This window comes from Sphaeramia orbicularis, chromosome 15 (assembly GCF_902148855.1).
Source record: "Sphaeramia orbicularis chromosome 15, fSphaOr1.1, whole genome shotgun sequence".
Lineage (NCBI taxonomy): Eukaryota > Metazoa > Chordata > Actinopteri > Kurtiformes > Apogonidae > Sphaeramia > Sphaeramia orbicularis.
The window spans coordinates 54527267-54551449 of NC_043971.1; the positions used below are offsets into that span (position 1 = coordinate 54527267).

At 38.9% G+C, this 24183-nt stretch overlaps 1 protein-coding gene across 2 annotated transcripts in view; it reads right to left on the reverse strand.

Annotated features, from left to right (window-relative positions):
- Window positions 1-24183, reverse strand: part of psda (pleckstrin and Sec7 domain containing a) — a 74041-nt gene that overhangs the window by 1968 nt on the left and 47890 nt on the right. For both annotated transcript variants that reach the window (XM_030156116.1, XM_030156115.1), the window contains 7 exons: window positions 20358-20447; window positions 13639-13682; window positions 10000-10190; window positions 9843-9913; window positions 8695-8852; window positions 4288-4432; window positions 2509-2652 (listed from right to left, as the gene is read on the reverse strand). In XM_030156116.1, coding sequence (XP_030011976.1) covers window positions 2509-2652; window positions 4288-4432; window positions 8695-8852; window positions 9843-9913; window positions 10000-10190; window positions 13639-13682; window positions 20358-20447 — 843 coding nt within the window. The remainder of the gene's footprint in view (window positions 1-2508; window positions 2653-4287; window positions 4433-8694; window positions 8853-9842; window positions 9914-9999; window positions 10191-13638; window positions 13683-20357; window positions 20448-24183) is intronic.

Sequence of the window (24183 nt, forward strand, 5' to 3'; positions counted from 1 at the left end):
ATTCCATTACTATAAAATGTTCAGTATATTCTACTAATTTGTAGACAAAAGTCAAAAGTATGAAAAAGCTGAAGTTTCAGTTGAATGGACTTAAATTCAAACACTCAGTTTTCGTCCTGACCACACCTTTTTATCTGTGCAGTGCATTGTGGGTATTGGGCATGTAGTTGTAAATGTGTTGTTTTCCTGTGCAGGGGTTCAGCAGGGCTGTGCCGTTGGTGTTCATTTGGACTGAGTGTGTGTGTGTCAGTGTTTATTGGCCTTTTTGTGCTTGTTTTTGTATTTTTGTACGGCTGCACCGTCAGTCAGAGCCTGAGGCCCATCAGTGGCTTTACTGTTCATCCACACCTGCTCTTGGTTCATGTTAATCTTACTGCTTTGCCAAATTAAACGCACTTGATGCGCTGGCAAATCGCATTGAGCTACCACTCTACCCAGTGTCCATCCACGCCACAATATATGAAGCTGAATAACTATACAAAGCCATTTATATTGTAAAAGATTTTAATTTAAATCAACTTGGAATTGAGTCCAAAGAACTGATGATATTCAGTCTAATGATTCTACAAAAGAAATTGACATTGCAACAAATTTTAAGTTAAAATAAACTTGGCATTTTGTGTGTTGTACTTATAAAAGCAATTCCATTCAAATCAAGCATTTAAGTTTAATCCACTCAAGTTTTCATTACTCATTACTTACATTTTTTAAGGCAACGAGTTACCTCAGATTTTTTAAGTAAACTCAACCTATCTGGTCTGAGTGTAATGTAGATCCAAATGTGTTGAAGACTGCAGTGTTTGTAGATGTCACTGGACTTGTTTGTCGGTGTTTATATCTACAGGTATTTTTATATATACTTTTATATTGAATCAATCAAATTTTATTTATATAGCGCCACATCTTAACAAAAGTTATCTCATGACACTTTACATTTAGAGCTGGTCTAAACCACACTCTTAAGCCATACTGTTGTTGTTGTTGGTAATTGTATATAGATATTTTATATATATCCTTTAACTATATTATACTTTTGTGGTTGTTGTTGCAGTGGGTTTTGGAATAAACAGATTTTCAGACATCACTTTTTCACACTTACACCATTTTCTCACCTATTCCAATAATCATTTATCTAATGGAAGAAAATAATCGCTCGATTAAATTATTGCAAAAACAAGATCATTGTTGTGTCCAAGTGAACTTTTAGGCTAAATCTGAAGACATTTCATGAAGAATATAAGAACATACAGAACTGGGCACAGACTTGTATAAGTACAAAAGCTAGTGTAAATGTCATCACTAAAAGTAATCGCTGACCTCTTCCACATGAGAAAGGACTGTAATTTGTGAACATTATCTTGCTCCATAAATTGTACAAGTTTCATTAGGTTTAGTTTGAAACAGCTTTCAGATCATTTTATGCAATAATCCAAAAGGTTCTTTCTTCTAGTCAGTTCATTCTTAAGTCCAATCAAACATTTGTGCCGAGAAAGTCACCGGACCCTTTTTCTGAGATAGAGCATTCATGAGAATCAGTCAAACAAACAGGACACCCAGAAACCATAATGTCTCTGGGTCATGGATATCTGGCGGCACAGGGGAATAAAAACAAGACCGCAAAAACTGCAAAGAACACCAGAACATGAACATGAAGATTTAGCATGAAGACCAGGCTAATGACGGCAGAACACTCAGATCTCTGATTCAGGATCAAATCCTTCACGAGTAAACTATTCAAGAACAACAACATGTAAAGACACACAAAAATCATGTCCCATTTTTACTGAATCCTTTAAAATCCAGAGGCCAGGGAAGACTTCATCTGAGATGGTCGCTGTGAGCGGAGGGGGAGTTCAGCGACGGCTGAGAGACAGAACATGTCTGTAAAAGCAGTGGGCTGATGAGGTAAACAGCAGTGTGTTCTCCAACTGAGCTCCATGTTCCTGACAGTGTTTGCGTGTCGCTCTGCAGTCTGTTTGACACCAGACAGACTGATTCAGCTACAGTTTGTGATGAAACGAGCCAGAAGGAAGCGCAGAAAGCTTCAGTCTGTCAGTCAGCAGCTACAGGCTGACCTCAGGACCGCTGTCTGTTTAATGGCGGTCAGTCATTCTATGTGGGATCTCTGAAGGGTTTTACCGTTAGAGAAGGAAAAGTGGAGGCAGTAGAAGCATGAATGTGTTTCTGCATCAAAAAAAGTGAAAACTGTTCTTTTCTGAAATGGATTTGGGTGGATTTATCATTACATAAACCATCTCGTTATAACGAATGAATTGCAAAATGAGCGCAGTCATGGAACAAATTAAATCTGTACTGTGAGGTTCCACTGTATATGCAAACAAACTATTTTTTGAGACCTTCTGCGTGCAACTGTCTAAACAGGGGAATGTTGACATTTATACTTGTCAAGTCAAAAATGGACTGAAACTGAACCAGATGCTTATTCTTCATATGTGTTGTGGTTCCACCAGTGTAACATGTGTTTACTGTCATGTAAGTAAACCTCACCTCAAACTCCAGGTACTCCTGTCGGAGTTTTTGCTCCTCCAGCTCACGACCTTTGACCTTGCGATCAGGGGTAGAGGCAATGAGATCAGCCAGTTCAGAAGAAACCGCCCTGAACCTGTTCTCGTGTGATTTCACCTGTTCCTCCTGTTGGGACAGATGACAACATCACACAGTCAAAGATCAGTGGATACCTGGAGCTGGTGGACATGAGTCTCAAGGCTCATTTTCTTCTAGTTGTTTACACATTTTCCTAATTTACACAAAACTGTCTTTTTTTCCATCTATCAGTACCTCAGTCAGCTCATATGGTATGTTACAGCACAAGGTTATTATCGTTAACAAAAACTAACGAAATTACGAAAACTAGTATTGGAAAAACATTTTCCTAAACTGAAATAAATAAAAACTATAATTAAAAGAAAAAAACATAACTAACTGAAACTGTATTGTGTATTTACAAAACTAACTAAAACTTACAAAAATTTGGGATAAAATTCCCTTTGTTTTCATCTTTGTCAATGTCAGATTGATATGAAATTGATTTATTTCCCTCAAGCAATTTTAGCTGCTGGCACCATATGATATGACCGTGGTACTTGATGCTCCGTCACTTGTGTTCACTTGTGGTTTCCAGTCGTCTTCTGGTCCCCACTCTACCTGGAAACATGGAGACTAAAGCAGCAGAGTCCTGTCTGGGATTGATTTGAATATGACGGCGAGGAAGAGAAACGATATGAGAAAACTAAAACTAAACTAAAACTAAGCATTTAGAAAAACATCAAAACTAATAAAAACTAGCAAACCTGCTCTAAAAACTCATTAAAACTAACTGAATTAGAGAAAAAAAAGCCAAAACTAAATAAAACTAAACTAGAATGAAAAATACAAAACTATTAGAACCTTGTTACAGCATGAAACAATACATCTAACTGCTTTTCTCAAACTTAGGGTTTTGGATCTGACCAATGATCAGAGTTAGGTAACTGACAGCAACAGCATATGTGACCTCACACATGATACACTAGAACCTCTTAATGCCTGAATTTATATACAAGTATATAAAAAATATTTGTGTTTTTCAAGCAGATGCTAAAATTAAGTGGAGATTGTTCATTTGACTATAGCACATAAAATAGATAGAAATTTGGGCATGATGCAAATTTGCAGCAATGAGGCATCATAGTCAATGGTAATAAAAAAGTAATAAAATAGAGTTCCCAATCTCAGGAGATAGTTTTATTGATGCCACAAAATTATTTTCAGTGTCCTGACTAGGTATGAATCAAATGTGCCCCATGGGGGAAAACATACGCTATCTTGGCTGATTCAGCAATGGAAATGGTTTGATGCAAATCTGCGACAGTTTGATGTATATTTGAGTCATTAGAAGATAAAACTGATTGAGAATGGGCTGGAAACCAATAGATGAGGTTCAACACAGTGAAAGTGGAAAATACTGATATGTCATATTTTTACAGATTTTTTTACACTGATATTTTTTTTGTCCTCGACTGATATCAGAGAAAATCTTTTTAAACAAGTCACAAGCGTTAAGGTTGAGATGGATCAAACATCAGACAAGAGCTCGATATCTATTAATTATAGTTTCAGTATGACCTAACATACACCTACTGCTCATCTCCAGCAGCTTCTTGTATCCAAATAAATGCAGTGCATCGAAACTCAGATATTCCATACACATCCTTTGCTGATTTTCTGAAAATGCTGTTAAAAATGACAATGTATTTGGATGGAAACCTCACTACTGTTTGATTGTACCTGAGAAAGTTTAGTGTTGGACCCTGGCAGCAGAGGACGACTAAATCTCTTCTGGGAGCCAATGGCAGCTGGGAACGGTGGTGCTGAAAACATGGCTGCCACCACGTTGATACGAGTGATCCATGATTGCATCTGCTCACTGTTCCTGCAGGAAGAGAAGGACGAAGATGTGAGAGGGTGAGATGGCATCTCAAAGACTGTGGGTGATCCCACATTCACTGATCAGACGTAACACTGATCACTGACAGGTGAAGTGGTAACAATGTTGATCATCTGGTTCCAGTGTCACCTGTCATTGGTTTGGATACAGCAGCTCGCAAAACAACATTTAATCCATAAAGCTGATGTATTGGAATTAGTAAACTGGGCAACAGAAGGATCTGGTTGATTTCAACAAAGGTCATATTCTAATGAAAGCTGTCCAGAACAGCTGGTCTGGTAGAGTGTTCCTGCTCTGTAGTGTTCAGTACCACTAGAGCTGCACAATATGTCATTTGAGCATCGTCATCGCAATGTACGTGTGCGCAATAGTCACATCGATCGCAGGTCCTGCAAAGTAGGAGGCAAATGAACTCAATGTGTTCTCATCTAAGTTCACCCTGGGTACCTGACACACACTGCACGCAGCGAACCACCAATCACAATCATTCTTAATCAGTTTGTCAAAGCAGACCACGCCCCCGCACATGGAGTGAGTCGCTGGTAACAACACTGAAAAATGAGCAACCAAGAGAAAATCACCAAAAACAAAGACTTGGTGCCAAAAAGAAAAGCAGCATCAGTTATCTGGAATTATTTCAGCTACAGAAGGATGACACTGAAACGTGTTCTGGGTCCACAGTGCCTTGCATCTGTTGGCACAACGAGAGGAAACAACTAATCTGTTTGACCATTTACGTCAGCACCACACAGCTGTTATATCCTCCTGAGTATTTCTTCATATCGCAATATATATCACAGGGTTAAAAAACAAAAACAAAAACGCAATGTCAGTTTTTTCCAGTATCATGCAGCCCTAAGTACCACCCACAAGTGGTCTAAGGAAGGAGAACCCAAAGTCAAAAGTCATTCAGGTTCATGCTTTGCTACTTCCAACCCATCTTGAAATGCCAAAACATCCAACTTAGACGACTGACTGTTCACATAGGTCAAATACAGTACATCCAACCCACTGACGGGCGGAACTAGAATGAGAGGATCAATAGAACAGCTGCAGCTAGTGATTATTTTTGTAACTGATGAATCTATTATTTTCTTTGATTTGATTCGATTAAAAGATTATTAGAATAGGTGACAAAAATAGTACAAATGTGAAACAGACATGTCTGAAAATGACAAAGCAGTAGCAGTAGCCCTGTCACTGTCCATTTCCATGGTAATGGCACAAACACAAACTGACAGCAGTGAATCGAACACTTAACACACGCGTACATATTCACACTCACTGATGGTCTCCATAGCAATTGTATAAACTCCTGGTCATTTTAAGACCAGTTGAAAAATTTCAAGAATTCACATTTTGCACTATTGGATCTTAAAAAGGTTCAAAGCAGAGTTTCAAAATGCAAAAAGAAGAAATGGGAGTGAGACTAAAAAAAAATTTGAGTAAGAAATTTATTGAAAACAACAATTAAACTGAAATAGGCTGTTCATCAGCCAATCAAATGTTTAGGACCATAACTCAAAAAAAACAAAAACAAAACTCCCCTAAAATAGACCTAAAAGTTTCAAAAAAAAAAAAAAAAAAAAAAAAAAAAAGGACTCAGTAATGTACTACAAACTCACTATCATGGAGGGATTTTTGTTGGAACTGTCTGGCCTGTTTCTTTATTACGCCCGTACAAAAGTCACATTTTCCTGCTGGAGGGAGTGTGGTTCACTGGAGGCAGATCACACATGTGTTCTGCTCCGGTCCTGGTGTCGTCAGCTTTTGGGGAGAGATGATTAAACTGATGCATTCACTTTTTGGAGTTCATTTTCATATGTCATTGGCTACTTTGTTTTTTAGCATTCCCCCAGAGGAATTATGTGAAAGTGACAAATCTATTTAGAATACTGCTTGGCGGAGGCAAAAAAGCCATCACCAAATATTGGCTTAAAAAGGACCCTGCCTCCATTTCCTTGGTGATAAAAGTTGTCAACCAAATCCATTTAATGGAAACGACAACATACAGTCTCCACCTACAACAGCACAAGAGTGTAAAGTACTGGAAAAAATGGGACTTTTTCATTCATTCTGTGGACAGTAAACAGTCTGTAAATGTCTGAATGGACCTGGGACCATTTCTGTTTGTTTAGTGCCTTATATTAAAACAACAAAAAATAAAGCACAAAAAAAAAAAAGAAAAAAAAAAGGACTCAGTAATGAGTAGCTCCACTGTTCTTGTTGGATCACTTAAAAAATTTGTTTTGGCATGCTTGATTATTATTATTATTATTATTATTATTATTTTTATTTTTATTATTATTATTATGGGAGTGTTTCCAGGAGGCTAGTGGGCGTCCATCTTTCCATTTCTGTAAACTTCCTTTGCCATCCATCCCCAAATGTTGTCAGTTGGACCTAGATCAGGGGAACACACAGGACGGTCCCACAGAGTGGGTTCTTCCTCTGTTCTCAGTCCTTTGTCAGGTGGACATTGCCAACTGCAGCGTCGTCCTGTTTTTAAACCAGACGGGGCCCTCAGTCAGGAGGGATGCCCCCTGCGACATCTCCACATAACCAGCTGTCGCTTGACTCCCCAGCACAACCTGAAGCTCCAAAGTTCCACTGAAGGAAAAAGCCCCCAGATCATGATGGCCACGCCCCCTCCACTGCGCTGCCTAGGAAACATCTCCAGTGGGATCTCCTTGTCATGCCAGTAACGTCAGAAGCCATCAGGACTGTCAAGGTCACAGTTTTTCTCACCAGAGAATAAAACTGTCTTCAGCTTTTCAGCGTCCCATGTTTGGTGCTCTCTTACAAAGTCAGAACGGACATTTTTGTGACGTTGAAGGAGACGAGGCCTTTGAAGACATTTTTTGTTCTTAAAGCCTTTCTCTGGCAGATGCCGTCTGATGGTTATTGGGCTGCAGTTTGGCACCAGTAACGGCCTGAATTTGGGCCGAGGATCATCCCATGTCTTGACGGACAGCCAATCGGATCCTCCGGCTCAGCGCCGGTGAAATTGTTTTGGGTCTACCACTTGACTTTTTTGTTCCATAACCCTCAGGATCTTTTAAGGAATTCAAAATGACTGTCTTACCACGTCTAACCACAGCAGCGATGGCGTGTTGCCAGAGGCATTGCTTATGCAGCTCAATAATCCAACCACGTTCAAATAGAGAAAGCTTTTTTGCCTTTGCCATCAGGAGGTCATGACAGTGTGAATACCTGACGAAAAATGACACTGAATCCACATTTTTGCACAGATTTCAAGATCTTCAGGGCTGTGGTCTTAAACTTTTGATCAGCTGGTGAACAGCCTATTTCAGTTTAACTATTGTTTTCAATAAACTGCTTACTCAGCTTTTTTTTTTGTCTCGCTCCCATTTCTTCTTTTTGCATTTTGAAACTCTACTTAGAACCTTCTGAAGGCCCAACAGTGTGAAATGTACATTCATGAAATTTTTCAACTGGTTTTAACATTTTGATCAGGTGAGTATGTCAACATATAAATTTGCAAAGCATGATGGGAGATGTAGTAGAATAAGTGTCTTCATCATTTTTATGTTATTTTCATCTTGTGGTTTTCTGTGACTGAGGAAATTTCATTCTAGAGCTGCAGCCATTGATTATTTTTGTAATTGATAAATCTATCAATTATTTTCCATTAAACGATTATTTGAATGGGAGAAAAAAGTAGTTAAAATGTGAAACAGACTGAAAATGACAAACAACTTGTCCTTTATTCCAGAACCAGCTAAAACAACAACCACAAAAAGTATAAAAGTAAAAAGATATAGAAAAAATATCTATATAGAAATAACAATAATAAAAACAGTATAAAAGTATGTAGAAAAAATATCTATAGATATAAATAACAACAAACCAGTCCAATGACATCTATAAACAATCTGTGCACTGCAGTCTTCAACACATTTGGCTCCAACTGACGAACAACTGAACATGGACCTAACATCCCCTTTGTGTTGATCCTGGCATCATGTGCGTCACAAAAAAGCATCCACGTGAAACACAACAGTGGAACCAATGTTTAGTGGCAGCGAAATTGAGGAAATGAACCTTCAAATCAGGAAAATTGTAATGGAATAATTTTTTTAATCAATTTGAGTTGATTAATCGCTTCAGCTCTAATCACCAGTGTTACCTCTTCACCTCTCCATAGTCGTAATGCTGAGGCCAACTGGTGTCAAGTCAACATGGAACAAAGGGTGAACTAGTTAACAGTGGGTGTGGACTCTTACGGAGCCTGGAACAGGAACACCCTCCAGTCGGCCGTCCTCAGGTAGAACACGTTGGGCCTCTTGCTGTAGTCGGCTGCTCTCATGGCCAGAGAGTGATGGATGGAGACGGCGTTCTTCACATCCTCCTCCGTCAGCTCGTGCTCTGTTCGGTACTCGTCCTGTCAGTTACAGCACAGACACAGTCATGACTTAAATCCTCAAAAACATGACTGCTGATTACTTTTCTTAAAAGCAGGAAACACAGCAGCAAGTTAAAGAAGGTGAGCAGTGGATGAGGAAACAGGTGCATCTTCAGGGTATCAGATGAGACACTACTTATGAATATGTAATATAAAGACAGATATCAGTAATAATAATAGTAGTAGTAATAGTAATAAGCAAATGTAACATTTGAAGGTCAAATGATTTTGTCAAGAGGTTATTTTTAATCATCAAAAAAGATCCATAACATCGAATTCATCTTAAATTTAACCCTATAACACTGACTGTCGCAAATTTTCAAACCGTTCCATTACAGAATGATGTATGTATTCCCCCAATACTAGATACAAATCTAGTCAGGACACGGAAAATAATTGTGTGGCATCTATAAAACCACCTCCAGCGATGGGAAAATCTGTTTTTTTTTTTTTATTATTATTGACCATTATGCCTGTTGTCGCAAATTTGTGCAATACCCAAATTTCTATGTATTTCATGTGCTATAGTCACATTCTCCACTCAATTTAGCATCTGCTTGAAAGCAAAAACACAAATAATAATTTTTTTAATATACTTGTATATAAATTGAGGCATTAACCTCCTCAGACCCAGGAAATGTCAGCAAAGTACCAGCTTTTTTTGTTTTTTATTAAATCAGTGCCTATATTGGAAACATCATGATGCAACAGTTTTTTCAGATGCACTTTTTAACATTTTTATGGAATGTCCTTTGTGGTGGACAGTTTTCTTTTTTTTTTGTATAAAGTTGTGAAACTCTTGCGCACAAATGTGGACAGTGGGTCTTAGGAGGTTAAGGGATTAAAATCAACTTCTAAAAACAAATGGGTCGTATGTGTTTTATTAAGGATTAGGGGTAGTGTTTGGTTGAGAACACACCTTCATCCTTGTTCTGGACTTGTGCGTGAAATGTAAAATGGCATCTTTACCTTCTGCAGGTAGAGAACCAGACCCTTCAGCATGGCATAGAAAGACTTCCATCCTCTTTTACCACGTGGAGCTGAGAGAAACAAGTGAATCACAGGTCATGAGTACACACCAGTCAACTCCGATCTTCCGAGATAAAATCAGTCATATTGTACGTACTCCTCTTCCCATCGGGGTCTGCGTGGACTTTGCGAACCAAAAAACCGCTCTTGTAGAGCTCGCCATCTGCCTGCTGGGCCACGCCCACTAGGAGGTTTCCACCACTCCCGAGCCGTTTCATAGTGTGGGAGGCAGAGTCTGTTCGAACGTCTGCCAGCTCCGACATAGACTTCCTCAACTCCTCCTCATCACTTCATCAGTTCGGACACAAAACAAACAATAAACAGTTTGACATGTTACCCATCAATCCTCAATTTGACATCAAAAATCAAAATACAGCAAGGAATTCAACATTTCCACTGACTGATATCCAGACTTGCTGAGTGGGAAGAGATGTTATTATCTTAAAACACTGCTAAGCTGTCACCATGGTTACTGTATGGTATATTTCATTACAACATATTTGTTTCTGTTCTGAGCATCTGTTTGAGTTATCCACACACCGTTTCTGACTAATCAGCTGTTGTTGCCACGGAAAAGAAGCCAATCAGAGCTGCAGGAACGAACTGGAGACAAGAAACAGCTCCTCATTGTTGTATGTCATTGCCTCTGCCACTCAGTAAAGGATCAGTTTACGTCCATGTTTTAAAGACTTTAAAGGAATTTAATTCTGTTGGGTTTCTGTAAATTGGCTTAGAGTCTGGTTTTGACCAACTCTATATATAAAGTGTCATGAGAGAACTTTTTTGTTGTGATATGGCGCTGTATAAATAAAATTTGATTGATTGAGTGACTTGATTGGTTTTCCCCTGTAAGTCGCTTTGGAAAAAAGCATCTGCCAAATGCATAAACATAAACATAATTTAATACCATTTATCAAGTATATTTTGTTGCGAAACAGGAGTCGTTGCAATATTGATATTTATAAGTTCAGTGAATCGCAGTCAGTGAGAAACATGCTGTGAAAGGAATGAAAAAGACAGAAAATGTTTTTTGCACAACATGATGAAGTCCCCATAACATTGATATTTGACTTCTTGCATATCAAATATCATATTATCCTGTTACACATGTATGCACTTCTATTTTTTTTTTAAACTAATGTAGGAATTCTTTAGAAATGGCCAAGACTGCATTTTGTGAGTTCACGGTGCCTTTGACCTGTGACCTCTCCATGATCTAATCTTTTCATCCTTCAGTCCAAAATGAGCATTAATAACATTGTTCTCAAGTTGCTCCAGAAATATTGGGTTTGCATGAATTGGACAAACAAACACGTATGCACATACATGAACAGAACTATTATCACCAAAGTATGGTAAACATGTACCACCACAGCTGCGATGAACTGGGAAATCTTTGATCCTTCTGCTTCAGTTAAAGCCTGTTGGATGTGACAGTGGTCTTTAATAACCAGTGATTCTTAGGCTCTGACATGTGACACATTTGATAGGAATCAAGTTTTCACATGTTTGTATGTGTTTATACACTTATAATCAATTGGAAATTTTGCATGATTTTGTTTTATCAGTTATTAAATTAAAACTTTAACCCTCACATTGACAGTCACTAATTTGCATCAAACTGTTTCCATTACAGAATCAGCTGAGATAGCGTATGGATTCCCCCAATGCTGATCATCGTATCCAGATACATACCCAGTCAGGACATTGAAAATAATTTTTTGCCATCTCCTGAGACAGAAACTTTTTCATTACTACTGACCATTATGCCTGTTGCCACAAATTTGCATCACATCCAAATTTCCATCTTTTTTATGTGCAATAGTCAATTGAACAATCTCCACTTAATTCAGAATCTGCTTGAGAGCAAAAAACACAAATAATATTTTTTTAAAAATATACTTGCATATAAATTCAGATGTGTTTAGGATTTCAGCTAAGTTTCAGATTTGAATCTTTACTTGGTGTATTAGGCGTCTGGCTGCTAGCTTACTAGTATAAAAATGGCGCTTGTGTAAAGTGCTAACTCAGCTCAGTGACAACCTGCAGGACTGACCAAGAAGGTAAGAATAGTGACCAAAGATCCTCTACAGTTGAACTGAACTGGTTCTGAACTGTCTCTGGTGCAGCTGCTACTACTGTGTACCGGATTAAAGGGTTAGCTGTTGATTTCCCAGTACGTCCAACAGTGACAGTACCATGTGTTACACTGACATGAAGAGAATTTCTACTACATGACAGATAAAGCACACTTTTGTCCATGTAATAACACAACAACTGCTTTTCATTTTTAAGAGGTTATTTTGTCTGACTGATGTCATGTGACCTAATTCAAACTTCAAAGTTTATTTGTGAACGTCATCTGACTGCACAAAACATGTCACGTTAGTATTAGAAGGTTTTGCATGTGACAAAGCTTATTTTCTGCAGTCATCTAAAACCAAAGTCAAACATCCCACTGGATTTTTGTAAAGGGAACCAGATGCCACCTTCTTGATTAGTCCACATAATGACATAATTCCTGCAGTGGTCGAGCCGAGAACCAAGACCACAGTGCGAAATTTGTCTGAGAACTGAGAGAGAATTTCAAAGTGAACTGATTTCATCTGAAGATTGTGTTCTTTTGTCCACATTGTTAGCTTCAGCTTCTACCCATTGCTAGAAAAAAATCAAAATGTCAAATTCTGGGATGTTTCTAGAGAAATGCACCATGGGAGTCCTAGATTGACTTATTTTTCTTTGTGTTTTTGTCCAAAGGTACAAAAGTGACGTTGACTATTTATTAAAAGGCACATTCAGTCACAGCTGTTCATGCCTTGGAGAGTTTCATTCCCATCACAGATTATCACTAACAGCTCATGTATTTCCTTAAATGTATTTCATGCACATTTTGCATTAAAAAATGTGTACAGAAGGAGCAGTAGCAAGAAAACAGCAACAGAAAGGTATACTGGTGTTTGTTAGAGCCATGAGTTGTGTAACCTGCAGTGCCCCCTTCTGACAGCAGTGCAAAGCCTAGTTCATGCGCTCCAATCTAGTTTATGGAAACAAACACAGTTTGGGTTTTCTTTGTTTTTATTTTGGGTGGCTTTTTTTTTTTTTTAAACCTCACTTCAAATTCCTTTAATGGAGACCATGGCTGAAAATCTTAGTGCAGGTTCAAACAGCGCCACCCCACTGTAACTTCAGTTTCTACAGAAACTCTATTAAAACTAATTTTGAACATTCCTTCACCTCATCCTTCAACTGCACATTTTTTTATATATTTAGTAACACTAATCTTCCCTTACCCCACTAAACTCATATTACACCTGAGGTTCAGTACAATGCCATTGTATCGTCAGAACATTACAGCTGCAGGAGTTTATACAGAAAATGAACAGGAAAAAAAGACAACAAAAAACAGAATATGAGGGAGGACAGATTATAAATGCAAACAAGATGCCTGTATGTGTGTGTGTGTGTGTGTGTGTGTGTGTGTCCACAGTCAAGCAGGGGCGCTAGGATGCTGAACTGTAATTACAGCCAGGAAAGAGTCAGGGAATGGTTACCATGGCAACAGCGGCTTAAATAAGGGAGTCAGGGCAGCAGGGACACACGGATACAGTATGCACACACATAGATATTCAGATGGAAATTAAATACACACAGACACACACTTTAAAACAAATGTTAAAAGATGCTGAGGTAAACCAGTGCAAACCAGCTGATGGTTTGTTCCGGAGGAAGAACTCACATGGTCCACTGCAGCTTTTCATTCTTGATGGAGCTGTACAGAGTCTGCAGAGACACAAACATATTCACACAATCGATCATTAGATATGACAGGATGCTGTTTGTTTCTGTGTGAGGGACATTGGGATGTTGGAACCCCTATTTGTCTGACATTCAAACCCCAGACAAAGACACAGAGTATTGTATCCGCAGAACTCACATCCCTTAATGGAGCAGAACGCATCACTGCATAAATACTTTCAAAGTGTAACTTCACCTCCCAGCTCTGAGCCATTTTCTTCCCATTCAATGCCTAGTTTTTGTAAAAAGCTAAAAAGTAGGCGACGGGTTGGTGGTGGTGGGGGGGGGGGATGTGAGTCGGGAGTTGTTCACTGACATCCTCAGGCCACAGGAAAATGAAAATGGAGAGCAACACAGAATCACAAGGCGAGTTTGGGTGTTTGTGCTACTGTTAAAGGGGCAGCAGCAAAAACCATTAGCCACCTAAAATCAAGTCTGAAACAGTTCAAGTGTAGGCTGCATTTTGAATATTTTCACTGCTTTACGGTCAGACTAGTGTTGTCGTGCTAGGACTTGGTCTTGAAAGCAGTCTAGTGACAACTCTGGTCTCACCTCAAATGTATTTTTTTTAATCCGACCTTGTCGCGGTCTGAGACAAAGAGGGCTCAGGACTGGATTTAAAGACCACTGCTGCAGGGATGTCACTAAAATGCCAGAGCACTGTCTGACTTATTTGGTAGCATCATTACTGTGATTTGCTGAAAAGTCAATCAGTTGTCTCATTTCTAATTTTTTTTGGGGGGGGGATAGGTTGAGTCAGTCTGAAAGAGGTATAAGCCAAACCTAAGGGAATATGCATCTGCCTAAACCACAAAGAATTCATTTAGAACAATGTCCAAAAGAAAATGCGCAGCCATGTGGAAATTCTGCAACACAACACTCAGAGACAGCGGGGGTCAAACCTTTATCGTTACACATAATAATGAAAGGGAGTGACAGTGATGCTAACCGTTTAGCTACCTGCCTTTGGGCCAAAACTGCAGAAATGTCCCCCCACTCATTATATTCCTCATATATTGGCAGTATATACAGCTGCACATGTAGATACTGAGCGTTTCAGGACACTAGTTTCAGTTTCTTATCATTCAACATAATAATAGTAAGGCCATTATAACCAGTTGGTGTTTTGATTTTTTTTGTGCCGTATAGGAGTTTTACATGTGATTTTAGATACAAACTAAGAAACAGAGCGGCTAATTCTGTGAGGTTAAATGGCCATTTTATCAAGTGTCTTTAAAGAGAGTTTGAAGTAACTATCTGACTTCCCTGTTGGAAAGAGTTACATATTCTAATGAATACTAACACCAGTATTGGTGCGTTTCATCATGGTGAACTGTGCAGAACCTGTTTAATGTGAAAACCTACGGAGGAAATTCTGAGTTTAATTGATGGCAGAGGACAAAACAATGGTAAACTGTAATGGAAACAAAGTAATACTAAAGCACCCAGGGTTTGTTAAAACAGAGGGAAAATGCTACTCAAAACACAGCAGATATTTTTACTAAAATGGAGAGGGGAAAAAATGCTGCGTGGAAGGTTTCTCAGTATGTGGTGAACTATCTCAAATATTTCAGCTCTCTGGAATGATGCAGTCGCAAACAATGCGAGTTTTACTTTGTGCATTCTGCTCGAGTGCAATTTTATCCAATCATTACAAGTTCTCTGCAAATTTGACCAATCACTGCAATTTCTTGCGAGCTTTATCAGTCATAGCAGTCATATACCGTTAAAATATCTGCTGGCTGTGATACAAAGACGCGGTCATTTTTACATTTATCATCATTGTGTGTTTGTTTGACTCACACCCCCTTAGCTACAGGACTATACTTACAGATGTAGCACATTTTGGAAGAATTTTTATAACCCTGATCCATCTTGAGAAGATTACTTCGTAGCAGTCAGAACAATGCACTCTTTATTCTCTGGGCAACAAATAATGATTATCGTAATATTTGATATTATAATATACTCATTTTCCTTGGAGATCCACAGCTGTGATTATGGCAAAACTACTGTTAGCATGACATACTTGAATATTTTTGTCTCTAGGGTTAGTTTTGTTCACAAAAAATGTTTCAGTGTTTTGTTCCTTTATGTAGTTTCACTTCTGCATATTCAGTTGTAGAAAAAAATTTTTCATCATTACAGTTTTTAATGCTCTACCTCTAGACTACTAAAACCTTCTTTGGTGTTACATTCTAACCATAAAGAAGACATTTCTTATGAAAATTATCAATACCATCTGATACGAAATTTTTTATCATGAGATATTTTGGTTATAACAGCAAGTTCACTGTAAGAACTTGCTTTTATTAAATATATATATATATATATATATATATATATATATATATATATATATATATATATATATATATATATAAAATAAAAATAACTAAATAAACAACTATTTTTGCAATTTTCACTTAATTTCCCTGCATAATATATGGCAAGATCCATCATAATTTCCCTTAAAAATACTGTGAAATCTGACATTTCAGGTGACAACAATCCAAAAAAAGCCTATGTAATCCTGGAAGGATTAATATTTACAATTGTGTTTGTGGCAGCTGTTATCAAAGCCAATTTATCCCAGGCCCCACAATGTGGTCGATTAAATTTAGCATCTGAACCTAGATCCCCTTTTGCTGTGAAAAGGTGCAAGAATGGATTTGTGGATTAGTCTCCAATCCAGATGTGGCTGTGACTGACAGAAAAGACACAACAATATTACAATAAAACTGAGAGCACGATTTTACACCTGAAACTCTGACAAAGCTACCAGTGTGTATTTCAGGTTGGGATGGGTTCTACCTTCTTCTTGCGGCTTTGAGGGTGCTGCTGTCCGTCCTGGGTTTTTCCCAGTAGGTCGGGGAAGGCCAGCGGTTTGAGGGAACGGGAGCGGGGGGTTCTGGGATACCTAAACGGGTCACTGTCCCTCGAGTCCCGCCCACTCCGGACAGAGCAGAGAGATCGGGACCGCATGCGGCCTGTTGAGTTGATGCTGGTCACACCGATCATGGTGGAAAGGAGGTGTTTGGCTCAATATCTGACCTTGAAGTCCAGGCAGAGATGAGAAGTCCAGCTATTTTGGCTCCAAATTTTTCAGACAGAAAAAAGGTTTCCCCAGGTATTAAATGAGCTCAGTGGCTGCAGATGATGATATTTTCAGCTGCTAACAAATCATCTGTTTCTACTTTTTCGTGAACTCAACCCGGTCTAAGTGCGCTTTTGACCATGGTGGGTTTTGGAATAGCCTCCAGAAGGTTTCCTCCCTGCCGCCCAGCAGACAGTGTTTAAAATAGAAAGCAATGACGGCTGATTTTACTTGGTCTGGATTGATTTTGTCCTCAGTGGAGTTCAGCCTGATGCATTATGGATCTGGTGATATTCATTATGCATAAAAACATAGCTGCACTTCATTCCGGATCCTAATCCTGCTGTTGCTCGACAGCCTGCGGCTCGCTCAGGTGTTTGGACGTGAATTCATCAAAACAAAAAAAACGGCTGGCACAGTGTCAGAGCTGTGGTCTCTGCAGAAGGCGTCGCCATCGACACAGTTCCACTTGGATTACAGTATCTTTACCCTCCAGCCGGACTCAATGACTGATGCAGAAAAATAATTCAACTTAAGACAAGCAACAGTCCTGTCTGCAAACGTTTGATGTGAAACAGAAAAATAACAATACTTCATGGTCAAGATCATCAACAGTCACATCTGTAAACATCTAACAGTGATTTCATTGACAAAAATTATCATTAATTTGCTGACTAACAGACTAACAGTGAATAAATGAACTGATTGAGTTGTAATAAAGTCAGCAGCCTGTGTGTGTAATCCCTCAACAAATGGGAAGCAGTGGTGTGTCTGCGGATACACGAGTCCACACCGACCCTCTGATCCCCTTCTTCTCCAAAAAAAATGTGAAAGTGGGTCTAAAAGTCAGAATGTTGGCAGTGCCACAGCGGATGCAGCGGTGGTGTCCGAGGTGCTGGAGGAGAATCCCTGGACTGCAAATAGAGCTGCGTGACGGAGGAAATGCATCAGCAGTGCCGGCATCCAAAATACAAAACAGGGAGGCTGGGGCGAGCGAGCGAGCACACCCACATATACAGACAGAGAGAGAGAGAGAGACAGAGACAGAGACTGAGAGAGAGAGAGAGAGCACCCTAAAACTGACGTCAGCTCCGTCCTAAGACACCTCAACGCACCCTGAAAAAACTGCTGACGAACGGGAAAAAAAGCAGAGGATGACTTTCTCCTGTTGTAGAGTGGGAAGAAAACAACAGGTCTTCACTCCTGCTCTTCTTGCTCTTCTCGTCTTCTGGGTTGGTTGTCTTCCTCCTGTTGGAGAATCCCTCCGTCAGGTGGATTTATGACCGTCCTCCTCCTCCTCCTCCTCTTCTTCTTCTTCTTGCCTCACACTCTGAAGTGTTGAGGAGTGCTGCTTGCTCGCCCTCCTCTCTGCCCTCCTCTCTCTCCCTCTCTCCTTTTTCCCTCGCTCTCTCAATGCGCATTTTCTCTCAGCTGCAGCAGCCAATCAGAGCTGAGGCCCACCCCCTCCTCCCCCCTCGCTCTTCTCATACCTCCTCGCTGTCTTTGAGTCCTGAATGATTGACGGTTCCAAAGAGTAGAATGTTAAATACTGCCAAGAGTTTATTAGAGAAACTAAATATTACTCATCATCAAAATACTTTCGTTTAACAAGAATATCAATCTAAAATTCTAGTTGTAGATGAACGGACAGGATTCAGATGGTACCTTTACAGTTTATTCATTTTTTTTAAATCTAATCTTTTCAATCCTTAAAGACCCAGCGCAACTTTTGTGGCAGCTCCCAAATTAATTTTCTCTCTATTTAACCTTTCTTAAGTGTTTTATCACCATCTATTTTGATATTATATTATCCTCTGTATTATGTGGGGGGTTTTCAGTGTAAATCATGTATTTTGCTATATTTAATTCACTGCTCATGTAGATGTTCATAAAAACTCAGATTAAGGTTTGGGGTTATTATATCAGAAACAGAGGAAACTGAAGAAAAAGTGACTTTTTCAGCAAAGATATTTTTTTTATAATATATTATATAATTGACTGAAAATAAATCAAGTGTGTCCATTCACTGTCATTGATCCAACTCCATGGGTTTTACTGGTGAATCAATGTTGTAGAAGATGACGGTGTTTCCATGTTCACTATGGAGCCTCTGAACGTCCAAATGGGTCATATCTGATGACCATGAAAAGATGACAAACATTTTTTCTTATTTTTTTTCAACATATTGATAGGTTTAGTGGTTAAAAACTTCATCAAACATTTTAGATCAGTAGATGAGTTTGGTTGCGAGGAGCTGTTTGATACTTTGAGGGTTAAATCATTTATTAGAAATTATATTGAATTTATTATTTATTTTTTTATTTTATTATTTAAATTTATTTTTTTACAAGTTATTATTTCTGTATGTTTTCATTCTACATATTCCTTTACAGCTCATTAATTAACGTGGTAATAGTGGGCTAATAAATGGCAAATGTATGGTATTGCTTAATTGCTACTTCTTTATTACCAAAGCAATTACAATGTACATTACACCAGTCGTAACCATTGGAAAATAGTGGGAGTCAAAACTGTGCATAAAATTAGAATTTTTCGTGCCAGGTACCATAATAACCCTTTAAAAAAGAAGGTTTGTAACATTAAAAGACATTGAACAAACACAGACTGTAACTCGAATGGAAAGAGACTGTGAATGTTCGTATTATGTATCCATTAAGACTATCGTCACGAAACTAGTACTAGCTCTAGTACTAGCCAAATGATCTCAGTGTTGATATAGAGCTATAGGTTGGTATTACTTATTATTTCCACATTAACCTGCTATTGTCCTGTCATTGCAGAGATGTAACATAAAGCGCATGTTTTTTTTACTTGTCACATTTATAATTCTTGACTGTTTAGAAGGAACCTCTAAAATGATGTTTTACTCTACTCTCCCTAGCATAATTCATACTTTTGCAGATATAAATATTCTGCATTGAGTTTTTTGTGCTCTCAGTCAGAGTCACTGCTGCTGCCCACACACTCACTGATCCACCACCAACCAGCCGACAGCTGAGGACGAGCTGAAGGCTAGAACAACTCAACACAAAGACCCACACACACAGGGACAGAGAGAGTGGTGATGATGACTGAGGTGAAGAGGTGATGCAGATTCATGTTGATCATTCAGAGGCTGAGAAGGAAAAACTGAGATGGAAACAAGAGACAGTGGGAGAGAGACACACAAAGTGCATGCAAGAGAAAAGGAAGCACACAGGCACACATACATGCTCTGCCCAGCAGTCATAAGAAGAGATATTAATGCATCACTCCATTTCTTTTTCTGCTCTGAATCACAAGCCAAGCATCCCTGTGTGTGTGTGTCTATTGAGAATATAAATTATTTCTACATTAACCTGCTAGAAGATAGATTAGATAGATTAGATAGAATAGATAGAATAGATAGAATAGATAGAATAGATAGATAGATAGATAGATAGATAGATAGATAGATAGATAGATAGATAAAGTCTGTGTGTGTGTGTGTGTGTGTGTGTGTGTGTGTGTGTGTGTGTGTGTGTGTGTGTGTGTGTGTGTGTGTGTGTGTGTGTAATTCATACCTTCAACAGATCTTTTGGAAAGTCTTTTCCATTGTTGAGTCCTTCCAAGTTAGTGATGAACTGACTGCAGGACATCCTCTTCCCCACATTCTGCACACACATGCACACAGGATTACCAACTCTGTAGATCCTTTGGTGGTGAGTAAAATTGCAGGTGTGAAACCTCCCCTAAAATCAACCAGCCAAACCTTTGTCCAACAAGAACAGGCAGTCCAAATCAAAGTGTGGGTCAGTGCACTTCCAAGGTTCAGATGTGAATGACAGTTACAAGGAGTTGTCGTCAACCATTAAACAACAGAGAACCAGCCAGAAGAATGAAGACAGAAACATGACTGATACCATAAAACGTCTGCTTAAACACACAAACACATAATACAGCCTGACCATGACCTGAATTTCTTTGAAAATGAGAATCATTCGATTACATTTTTTTAACAAGCCCTCAACATATGTGTGCACAAACCCAACAATGGGTACACATCTGAGCACAGAAAGCCCTTCCAGTCACTGCTATTGAATCAAACAATGTCACTGCACATGTAGTCTCTGAAACGTGTTCAGGAAAAGACCCTGAATTCTCTGGAACTTTCTATTTGAATGTTGAAGTGAGTATCTGATTTTCTCAACTTCTAGGCAGGACATACTGTCTGTTAACCATTGTGCAAGTGTGGGCGGGACAGCATCTTTCCACTTGAACAAAATAGCACGGCGAGCCAAGGGGAGGCAAAAGCCAGGGTTTGAAGCTTTTCAGAAGTTAAATGTACCTCGTCCTCAGTAACACCAAAGAACACAGTCAGAGGGGTTGGTTTCTACCTGATCTTTAAAATCAGAGATGAAATATTGGAAACCTCTGACCAGTACTATGTGAGGTTGGGACAGGACCAGTAGATGTAGATGAGGGTGGCTTTGGAAATCTTATGTTTTTCACAGTAAGGACTAACCTTCATTTCATTTTTATTTCGTTCATGGTTATGCATTTCATCAGTAAACATTCAATAATCATCAAGCAAACAAACATGTACACACCCATGCTCGAAAAGGAGCAGGATGAAGAAAATCTGATGTTTCCTGCCCCCTTCTAAATAATAACAGCCTTAATGGTTAGCCATACACAACTAGCTATAAAATCATACAGTATAAAGTCAGACAAACCAAACTGAACACATCCAAAGATAATACAAAATGAACCTCAGGATAAATATGGGATAGTTTACTTTTGGGTAGATGGATCTGATTCACAACCTTGAACTCAAGCAAGAAGTGACGGGCACATAAAGAGGTAAACAAGTTCAAGTATGGAATTCAGAGATATAGCGAGATCTTCCTCCCATGATGCTCTAAACTCACCCATTAGAGCACCCTTTAGATTCAGCACGACGCTGTTGAGGACTGAGGATGTAGAGAGAAGACTGTATCCACTAATGTGTCAGACAAGGTGCCTGAACCAGACAGAGAAGAGCACAAGGTGTCTGATGTGTAAACACCTGAAGAAGTCTGAATTCGGAATGTCAAATTTTTTGCGTAGCGGTTCAAATGATGCCAGAGTATTATCTATAAACAAGTCTCTGTTTAATACGCTTCCTGTGCCATTCTTGTTAACCAGGGTCTTGAACAGATGGTTTAAAAAGATGATTTGAAGCAATGGAGCTTTAGAGAAAGATGCCATGTAAGCCAAAGTATGTTCTGAATTGAACCCATATTCTTAAATAGTGTTACAGATATGTGGTGTAGGGAAGTCGAAGAGAAGCTCCGAGTAATGCAGGGATACATATGTTTTTGCCATGCAGCTCCATCAATACCCAGTCAAGGCAGTCAGCTCTACCAGCAAAAAAAGACCAATACACCAGGCTACATAACTCAGCAAACCAGTAATACAAACAAAAAAAAATTGGGAGAGTAAAGCTACCGCTGGCCTTAGTTTTTTGAAGTTAGGCCTTATTACAACAATGATATTTCCCAGGCCAAATGTAAGATGAGATAATCCAATCCAGTTGGTCAAAAAAGGAAATGGGCATAAAAGTAGGCAACGTCCAAAAAAGGTACAGAAATTTAGGCAAGGCACTGATTTTAACGGAGTTGATATGCTGTTATAGGGACATGGAGAGAGGTGACCACTGACAATGTTTAATAAATCTTTAGATTTCCTTGGAACTGAAATCACCAGATAGGTGAATTCATTTTTAACTATTCTGAAAGGAAGGTTTGTAGAATCTAAGGTAAATGGTTTGATATTAAAACAGCTTGCTTTTGTTAAGGTTCAGTTTGTAACCTGAAAATTTCCCAAACTGACCAAACAGTGACAAAGCAGCAAGTAAGGCAGTAGCTGGGTTTGAGGCAAAAAGCAGAAGGTCATCAGCATAAAGTGACACTTTGTATTTAAAACAGGTCAGTGGCCAAAGTAAAAAACAAGGGACTCAGAGGACATCCCTGATGTGTTGTTGAATGGCTTTGATTGTTGGGAGTTAGTACAAACTGAGGCAGAGGGGTATGAGTACAACAACTTAAACCACAAAGAAAAGTTTGAACCAAAGCCAAATTTGTCCAGAACAGTGAATAGGCATTTGAATTCAACATGGTCTAATGCTTCTTCTGTATCAAGACAAACAACACTCAGGAATCCTCTCCAGCAGAGGGGTAGATGATGCTGAATAACTGTTGAATATTAAAACAGGAATGAATGCCTTTAACAAAACCTACTGCAGGGAGGTCATTTTCTAACCTGTCAGCCAGGACCTTTGCTAAAATTTTAGCATCCATATTCTAGAGGGAAAGGGTGTGTATGAGGGACAATCAGTTGGGTCTTTCCCCTTTTTGGCAGTGAGGGTGATAATGCGTCGCCAGTTGACTGAGGGAAGGATCCTAGCTTATATGATTCATTCAAAACTAAAAGATGTGGAGACCGTAATGAAAAAAACTTTATGAAAAATTGTACTAGAAAACTGTCCGGACCCGGGTATTTGCTCGACGGCATTGAAGAAATAGCTGCTATGATTTCTGTTTGAGAGAGCTTAAGGGACTAGATTAAGGCTATTTAGAAACTCAACAGCCACCTTGTGGTCAGTTTGGGCCTCTGAGGTGTAGAGCTAAGAGTAAAAGTACCTAAACGTGTTGTCGATTAGCTAATGGTCTGAAGTGATGCAGCCATTTGTATTCAGATTCTAGAAATTCTCTGCTTGGCCTTGACACCTTTAAGGTGGTTGGCCAACATTTTATTAAGTTTGTCTCCATGTTTCTTTAGAAGCAACTGAGTTCTGAGTTCTAGGTGTGAGCGTGCATTTTGTCTCTCTCTAATCTGTGAGGTCAGACCCGCAGACTCCTTATTTCACAAAGGTCTGAGATAACAATACTCAACACAAACACAGGAATGAACCAGCGGAATAAGTTAGCTGTTTAAAAAAAGTAAGCAATCCTAGAGTATGTATGAGAGACGTAAAAAGTAGTCCCTGTCATTTGGGTGCAAATACACCACACATTCTTCACAGTAAATCCCTCCATACTACATCAGTTTATCAGTCATCATGGGCATTACAGTGTAAATGTGTAAGTAGTAAATATGCATATGAATGAATAATATTAAAGAATATGTATGTGTATATACATGTACAGAAAATGTAGTTAATTAGCAGATACTGTTATATTTCCTGTTTTTACAGCCCGTCTTCTGCACTTTGTTTTCTGTATTCTTGGTGCTGTAAACACAGCAGTTTCCCCATGGTGGGATCAGTAAAGTCATATCTTATCTTATCTTATCTTATCTCTTATTGCAGACACCATAATTGGGAAGAAAGGCTTGAAATGAAGGAGACTGATTTTCTTAATGGACTAA